The sequence below is a fragment of the Athene cunicularia genome (genome assembly GCF_003259725.1).
Source record: "Athene cunicularia isolate RWA chromosome 1 unlocalized genomic scaffold, athCun1 chr1_part2, whole genome shotgun sequence".
Classification (NCBI taxonomy): Eukaryota; Metazoa; Chordata; class Aves; order Strigiformes; family Strigidae; genus Athene; species Athene cunicularia.
The window spans coordinates 14130062-14139024 of NW_020799092.1; the positions used below are offsets into that span (position 1 = coordinate 14130062).

Below are 8963 nucleotides of genomic sequence, written 5' to 3' on the forward strand. Positions count from 1 at the left end.
TGGGAACGTCGGGGTGGAAGCGGTGTCTGCCCCGGTGGCCCGGGGCTGCGTGGCGGCGCGGTATTTTCCTCCCTGGCTGAAGCGGGCGGCCTTTGGCCTCGGAGAGGTCTGGATTCCTCCGATGGGAAGCGTGGGGTCGGTGTGGTTATGCTTTCAAAGGCACATGCTGCTTTCAGAAACACCCCCCCCGCCCCTTAAATTGCTCAGGATTTTTTTGTTGTTGGTGGTGTTTGTTTGTTTTTGCTTTGTTTTGTCCCCTTTTCCAAGTTCTGCTCGCCCACTGATTCCCGGTAAGGTGGGAGGGCCGGGAGTGTCAAACGCAGTGGTACCCGTGCTGACGCCTTCCTGCACTGAATGCTTAAGCTTTATTTGGCATTTTGAGCAGAGAGCTCATGGCAGATATTTCTCTGCCAACAATTAATTAAAAAAGAGTAACCATCATGACAGGCGATGCAAAATACATGCTACTGATTATCAGCCCTACCAATGTGCAGCAATTCATGGGGAAAAACCAGCATACAGCATTAGCTGATAAGATTTCTGCTTCTGATTGATTTCAGTTCATGCTTCCCTTAGGCAGATGAGGATTATATAGCTCTGCCTTCGGGAAGGAAGGCATTTGTTAATTACATTCATTAATTACATGGACTCTGCTGAATGGCATTCTCAAATGTGGAAAAATGCAAAATGTTCAGTCATGTGTATTTATTTGTAATAAAAATACAAAGCCTTTAGCCAATGATTTAAACAAAGACTTAACTGGACTATTAGTCTAAATAGCAAAGTGCTTCAGGAGGGAAGTTCACAGTTTAACATTTTATTAAGTGACCAAATTAAACCCCGTACCTGAAGCAGAGGCCAGCACACAACAAAAATTCCACTTTTACTAAAAATAGAGACAAATAAAGAGAAACCAATGGCATGTATTAGAGTTTTATTAGCATATTTTTACGTTGTCCCTTTGTCTGGCTTTTTTAAGGACAAACCTGCACAACTCTAGATGGCGAAGCTGGCCACAATTATTTTGTTGTCAAAAAGTGGCAGGGGTGGGCTGAAGTTGATTTTCTTCATGCATCATTCTGCCTTTTCATGAAAACCAGTGTAGAAGAAAGAAAACAATCCCCAAATAGTGCAGTTTCTCTTGTGTGTCTTTGTACTTGCAGTCTTGCTGTTGTTGAAGTCTTTAAATCCTTCTCTGGTCATCAGTTTAGGGGGAGGTTCAAATGTGTGCTGTGAATCAAGTAAGTCAGAGTTATTGAAAAGAAATTAGAGAGCAAGACAAGGAAGGAAAAAAGATCTGAATTAAAGGATGAATGAAGGAGGATATCTGACCAGGAAGGCAGAAAAACAGTTGCTTTCTCTTCAGGCTAACACTTGATAAGTACACATACAGCATCAGTGTAAGAAAGACTCAGGGGCTGCAAGAGGTGGTGGGTGAGGAGAATATGGTGATGAAGTGCTGAGAAGTTCTTCCTTCACCTCTCAGCTGAATGCTCTGGCTCTCCACTTTCCGTTCTCCTGATTCTTAAATGAGTCAAACTTCTGATGTACCAATCTTTCATTCTCCTTTTCTTCACTGCTTGTGACTTGAAAACTGGCCTTGAGTAGTGTCAGAAGGCTTTTGAACGTGAGCTCATACAGTCTGAATGCCTCGCCTTTTAAAAATCTTATTTTTTAATATGTGTTGAATTCAGTTTCTCTCTTGAGACATCTTGGAGACATTTACATAGTTTCTCATGGGAAGTGGGCTACAATGATGGAGGTCTGCTCTCTTCTACAGCTGCAAGCATCCATGAGACAATGCACCATAAGACTAATTAATTCTCTAAAATGCAGACTGAAATGCAACAGATTGGGAGTATTCTGATTAAGATAAATTCTTGGGGATTTTTTTCTTTTTTTTTTTTCATTTTGGACCTGGCAGCCTGACAAATATGAAGGAGAAAGAGGAAAGTCTTTTGAGGAAATCCTTTAATGGCTTCCGTTTAAAAAGATTATTTCCTAAAAGACTCATCACCATTATAAAACTTGTAATTAATGGCATCTCTCAAACAACCTACTGATAACCTTTGCTATGTCCATAGGCCCTGCAGTTCCAGAGCCCTACTGCAAAATTTTAAGATTCAATGGAAGAATCTTAAATGGGAGTGGCTTGCTGTGTGTATACCTTCAAGACAGAGGGAGATGTTAAATGGCTGCGTGTTTAATTTTTAGCTCATCAGCTGGTTGTTTCTCACTGGATATTTTTATAGCGCTCTCCTGAATGGGTCTCTTGAGAGCTTCTTCCTTAAATACCACTTCTTTCAGACTTCAAAGGCTCATTGGGCAGGGCAAGGCACACATTCCTGGTCACACAACAGCATGTCGACTTCCTCTTCCTAAAGCCCTGGTGGTGCCTAGCCTTGAAGTCACTGAAAAAACTTCACTTACGTAGCATTGTTCTCCTTTCAGGACCTGTCATCCATCACTATGAAGAACAACATCCTGTGAGTTTGTTTCAGGCTTTCTGCCTCATCACCTCCTTTAGGTAAGCTGTGCTCTGAGCTCTCCTTGGGGAGACATGGCCTTCCGTGGCTGGAAGTGGTTCCTCCTCTTGGGCAGACAGAACACCTTTGCCAAGGCTTGGAGGAGCAGGAGGGGAGGCCTCCCTCTGTGCTGGAAGCGCTGCTGCCACTGGAGTGCTGGCAAGTCTCTGGACCCTGAGGTGAGAGCATTTTTGGAGGAGAACACGGAGGTCACCAGCAGTGGGCACCTCACGCCAGAGATACGGCTGCGCCTCCTTACCCCTCGATGCAGGTTCTGGAGGGAAAAATCTGACCTGTGGCCTTATGGGGACCCATTCTGGGCAATTTACTGGCCAGGAGGCCAAGCCCTCTCCAGGTATGCAGCATGCATCACTGAAGTTAAGTCCAGTCTGCTGTGGGCCAGGATGTCAGACCTGGCTCTATTTGTAGCAATTCCTAGCAATGTGTATTTGTCTTGTATGAGAGCACATTATCCATACTCTGCTTATACAGGAGAGATGCAGTCTCTGGAGGCTGGCAGTGAAATATCAGCACCACCTGTATATAGAAAAAACTTACAGCTCTGTCATAGTTTAACCCAGCTGGCAACTAAGCACCACGAAGTTGCTCACTCCTCCCCCTCCCAGTGGGATAGGGAGGAGAATCAATAAAAAGTAAAACTTATGATTGAAATAAGAACAGTTTAGTAACTAAAATAGAATATAATAACAAAAATAATACTAGTAATGGAAGATAACAAAAAGAAAGGGAAATAAAATGCCAGAAAAAACAAGCAGTGCACAATGCAATTGCTCGCCACCTGCTGACCAATGCCCAAGCAGTGATCTGCCCCTCCTGGCCCACTAGTCCCAGTTTATGTACCAAGAATTATGTTCTGTGGTATAAAGTATCCCTTTGGCTGGTTCAGGCCATCTGTCCTGGCCATGCTCTCTCCCCAGCTTCTTGTGCATCTGCTCACTGGCAGAGCATGGGAAACTGAAAAATCCTTGACTTAAGATAAATGCTACTTAGCAACATCTCAAACATCAGTGTGTTACCAACATTATTCTCACACTGAATCCAAACCACAGCACTATACCAGCTACTAGGAAGAAAATTAACTCTATGCCAGCCAAAACCAGTATGAGCTCTTAAGCTGAAATCTATTGTCTTCAGTGGTGATGCATGTGTTGACAGCAGGGCTGAATTTGGAGCTATTGAAGGGTTGGGCAGTTGCCATCAAACCTAGTGAGGTATTTAATTCTATCGGTCATTTTCGCTTTGAACAGGAGGATTTCTATTTTGTTGTAACACACAGAGTTTTTTTTGTAGGAGATCGGAGTGTGCATGTGTGTCTGGTCTGTTGAGAAAAGCAGGTTTATGCTGATGCACTTGGAGTGCTGGTTAGCCTGAATCACTCTCCTCATTTAGGACTTCAGAAGCATTATTGTCAAGCCTTATTGTGGCTGTCTTTTAGTCACATCAGAAACCACATTTTGGTTTTGGCCACTTACTGTCAAAATGTCATTAATGTTCTTGATTTGCAGGAACTAGTTAAGAGTTCTTTTATTCTGTAAAATCAAATCTCTCACTTTGAACAGCAGAAAAAGTTCATAATTGTTAATGCAAAGAACAAGCTGTCAGACATTCCCCATATAGATGAAAGGGAAGGATCTGAAATGGGGCTTTGCTGTTTTTCTACAAGAAAGCATAAATAGGAAGGCATTTTTGACCAGGAAAGGATGAGTCTTACTGTTAAATTGTGAGCCGATTAGCCTGCCATGTATTTGAACTAGAGTACCCCTAAACATTGTGTAATTAAATTAGGTAAGGTTATCTCTACATTTTGTTATCATATGATTCATATGCCCAGATATTTGGGTAGCAATAGTAATTATCTGGCATTTCACCACTTTATTGACCTATTGTTTATTCAGTTGTATGATTTATTGAGAATTAGCTGCATAATCCAGAAAAGTAAAAAGAAAAAGGGAGCATGAACATGTGCTGCTTCTGTAAATCTGATGTTTCACAGGTGGCATTTCCCCAAGATCTGGAGTCTCCTCTTTCAAGCTATTCCTCTTGGTGTAACCTAACACCTCATTACCCCAGCATGGCAGACAGCAGTCTCCAGCAGCAGTGTAATGCACTGTGTCCATGCCAGGGGATACAGTCGGTTCCAGCTGTCCTAAGTCACCACAGTCATTAGCTGTAACTTGAGAACCGCTCTGGTGGAAACAAGGCACTTGCAGCCTTAGGCCAGATCATGCTCTGCCCAAGTCTCTGCTGGGAAGACATTGCAAATCCAAGATTAGCCCTGAGAAGAGGAAAGGGAGAACTTTCTGTGGAGGTCCCACCCCTGTCCACCATGCTACTGGTAAACTGGGGGCCTCAGGGGAGTGTTGCCAAACAGCTTAGTCCTGCCTGGGTGCCCTCAGAAAAGAGAGCATGGTAGAACTTCATAGTAGCAAATAATGTTGCAACATAGTGGTAATGGTGTAGCAAAGCTAGGTGCCAGACCTCATAGGGAAGGTGATTTTAATTAAAACTGAGCCAGGTTCTCCTTGGATTCATAACCACTTACTCAGGAGCAGCAAGCTGCGCATGTTCAAGGATTCCTTGTGGTGACATGCAGGACAGGAGGCATACATAGTATGTCAGGTCCTTCTCTCCTGGGGTTCTGATCAGATATTTTATATTTTCAGTCCTGGTCTCAACCTTCCTGCTATTGTTTCTTAATGGCTTGAACTGTTTAATATGACAGTAGGTTGTCTTTTGTTCTCCCAGTCTGGGCTCCTGGGAATCTGTATACAGATGTGCTGGGATCTAGGTGTCATCAACGCCTGACACTCATATTAGGCCTCCTTCTGCCATTCCTGCTGCTGCTTCGAGGCCCAGACATTCCCATCCATCTGTCCACCATGTACACCAAACTTAGTGTTTCCATTACAGTTCTCTCCACTGGAACCCAGCTGCAAAAGCTGTGCTTACCAGTAGCCCTGTATGAAGAGCCAGCCATTATTCTCTATGCCAGAAGACAACACAAATCTGTGTCTGTGTGGCTCAGGAAAAAGAAAGAGGAGAAATTCCTCTTCTTCCAAGCAGTTGCATAAGCAGTATTTTAGGGCAATGAGCAGATCTTGTCTTTTGACGGGTGCCATATTCACTGCAAATACATTTCCATGTTTCTTCCATCAGATTGCTTTTAATTTTTACAAATCCTTACTTTCATGTTTCTGATACCAAGCATTTTAATCACCTTTCAGTTTGTTTCTTAGATAAACTCACCTGTCAGAGGAGCTGACTGAAGTAAAAAGTTGGCTTACTTGGCTGGATTTCTTTTTGTTTTGGGGAGAAGTAAGGGTGAAAGATGATGGTTCTTGATTTTTGTATCAGTAGAGACAAATAAGGAGGTATGTACCAGCTGCACATGTGTAATAGTGTTAAGATACTATGCTTCATTACACTTATGACAAGAACTCTTATGCAGTGTAATGCAAAACAGAAATTTGCATAATCTTGTTCATTGCTTTAACAGTTTTTCTTTTCAGGTATATTTTAGATAATCCACGTGTTGTTAAAGGACGATCGGTTCTGGATCTTGGAAGTGGATGTGGAGCAACAGCAATAGCTGCTGTCATGAGTGGTGCATCACAAGTCCTTGCTAATGACATCGACCCTAGTAAGGCCTTTTTTTTCCATCTCTGTGTAAAGATACTTTTTAAAGCATATTCAACACTGACTTTTCTTTGCTCCATTTGAGAACAATTCAGGTTCCAAACAGTTCTAAGAATGCTAAAAAGATGAATGGATTTTGCCAGTATTAGAGCGGGGTTGTACCAGCCTCTCCTGCACCAAAATAGGTCTCCATAGCTCCTTAGAATGAGCAAACAGCAAAGTTTCTGGCAAGTGCTGCCTGTACACCATTGCAGCTGGATTGGAAGAGAACTCCAAGAGCAGGCAGCGAGTTGGCTTATCTGTAGGACTATTGTATTTTCCTGCACTTTCATATGTTGGGACCCAGATTTTGCCTTTTCTTCCCAAACTTTGTTTTCCCATAATTGACTTATGAATTCAGTTTATTCGTAATTAAATTACTAATTGGTTAGGAAGTATATCCATAGATTAAGGCAGTATTCTGGTCTGAATCCATGATTGGTTTCTATTGGTATACATTCCAGGAACAGGTTTTTTTTTTCCTTTGTCTTGGTACAATGAGGATAAAATTCCATCACTTTATGCCAGATTCTGACCTACTGTGGAAGTCCCTAGATAGGATAAACAAAAATATTTAACAGATGAAATTGAAAGATGTGTCAAGGAAATCTGTAGGGGGGCTGAATGGCAGAATCCTAAAACATAACTTTCATTTGACTTTTCTTCAGTTGCAGGAGTGGCAATGATCTTGAACTGTGAACTGAACCACCTGAATCCCTTCCCCATCACCATTAAGAACATCATTAATTCAGAGGCTGGCAACTGGGACCTCATTGTTCTAGGAGATATGTTTTACGATGAACAACTTGCTGATGGTCTGCATCACTGGCTGAGGAAATGCATCAGGATACAGCAGACTGAAGTGCTGATTGGTGACCCTGGCAGGCACCAGTTTTTAAGCCACAGCATTCGCAATCAGTTGCACAAAGTTATAGAATATTCGCTTCCCGAGTATACTAGACAAGAAAACAATGGATTAACATCAAGTATTGTCTGGAGCTATCAGCCCTCAAATAGTTTAGAAAACTGTTGAAGCTGGCTTTCTAAAAAATTTTTGTCTCAGTTGGCTTTTTTTGTAAGTATGTAAAATGAAAATGGTAACTAAACACAGAACATATCTGCTGATGCAAAGTAGATTACTGTACCTTCAGCATACTCATTTCAGTCACATTCACTGAAGCTTTCACTCTGAGGTAAAAGCTACATGCAAACTGTATTCCAGGGGACCTGCACTAAAGTGCAAATCCAAGAGAAGTTACATGTAAAAGTTTGCATGCTTGATGTTTTTCATCTATATTCATGTCTTGCTCTCTGTTGTGAAATGGTTTTGGACATCCAGCATACTGCTGTGGGGAGAAGGTGGTGGCTGACAGATAATGGCACTGCTTTCACAGACTTTGCAGCTATTTATAGAAGACAATTATTGCTGACCTTCACAAAACTCTCCGCTAGATTATTAGCTCATACTATGCTCAACTTGAAGTGCCTTGCTCTTTTTCTGTATATCTCTCCTGAATGTCAGAGTAACTAATTTGAGTCTCCCCTTTCCCTCTAATAAATAAAAATCTACCCTTGCTTGAAGCTGCCAGAGTGATTATTTAGGAGTTGCACACAAATCTAAAATATGCTTGAATTCTAGCCAAAGTATAAGTTTTTAGTAAGTGGAAAGTGACTAAATAGTAACAGCTACCAGGTAACGTTTTTCCCCTAGAGAGTAGGGTGAAATGATCTACATTCCCTAACTTTGCAGGGGTAAAAAAGGCAATCTATCACCACGGGCAGCCAGTGAGGGATGAAGAAATCTTTCCTTCTGTGATGTTTCTGAACACAAGGTAACTAACTAAAAACAAGGAATAAAAGTTGGATATAATTATTTTTCCTCTTCTCTTGAGGAAATGCTGGAAAACAAGCTCCAGAATCATTCTCAGCTACATCTGTCAAGGAAGTGGGGTAATAAAAAAAAAAAAAAAAAAAGGGAAATTCGATCCACAGCTAGGAGGCTGCAAATGCAGTTATTTGAAGAAACCAACATTTTCAGAGCAGTCTTGCAGGAACTGTCACCTTTAGCAGTTAACTGTTGAACAAGCAGTGACGGGCAACTAGTAACTGCAGAACGGAACCTAATACACCTACCAAACACCAGGTGACATGGTGGAAGCTTATAAACATTAGGAAGTATGTGGTACTCAGAAAACCATGGTGTTTATGGCATGGGAGGTTTAGGAGCACATTCAGATGTACATGGTCATAAGATATAATTTAACAAATTTCCAGAGCTATCTAAACAGAAGACTTACAAACTTTAATCTTCAGAACAATATGTGAATATTCTGCAGCATTCACCCAGCAATTTACAACAATAACAATATCCAAACAATACAGAATATGAAGTGATAAATGTATGCACAATGTTGTTCTTCCACTTCACCCAGTGCTTGTAAACAGTTGTTGAAGATGGCCTAACGTGAATCAAAAAATATTCCAGGAGTTATGCCAGTAATAAATATGTAAGAGGGCAGACTTAAGCTCTCGCAGTGAAGGATTTAATGTGACTTAACATTAAACTTCCACACCTAAAATTAAAGTGTTAATTCATTGCAGTGTTGTACCAATTTTTAAGCACAAAGTGAGGATAGACCACTAAGTTACACATTTAGAAGAGGCTGTAGAAAGGAGAAGACGGTAAATCTACATGCACATTTAAGGACACAGTGTAAGCTGTGTTTGCCTTCATGACAAATC

The 8963-nt window shown here is 41.5% G+C and overlaps 1 protein-coding gene across 1 annotated transcript; it reads left to right on the top strand.

Annotated features, from left to right (window-relative positions):
- Nucleotides 1–2453: 2453 nt before the first annotated feature.
- Nucleotides 2454–7794, top strand: ETFBKMT (electron transfer flavoprotein subunit beta lysine methyltransferase). The gene is made up of 3 exons (XM_026868513.1): nucleotides 2454–2880; nucleotides 6056–6186; nucleotides 6890–7794. The coding sequence occupies exons 1-3, from the start codon at nucleotides 2561–2563 to the stop codon at nucleotides 7252–7254; spliced, it is 816 nt and encodes a 271-aa protein (XP_026724314.1). The 5' UTR covers nucleotides 2454–2560; the 3' UTR covers nucleotides 7255–7794.
- Nucleotides 7795–8963: the final 1169 nt, after the last annotated feature.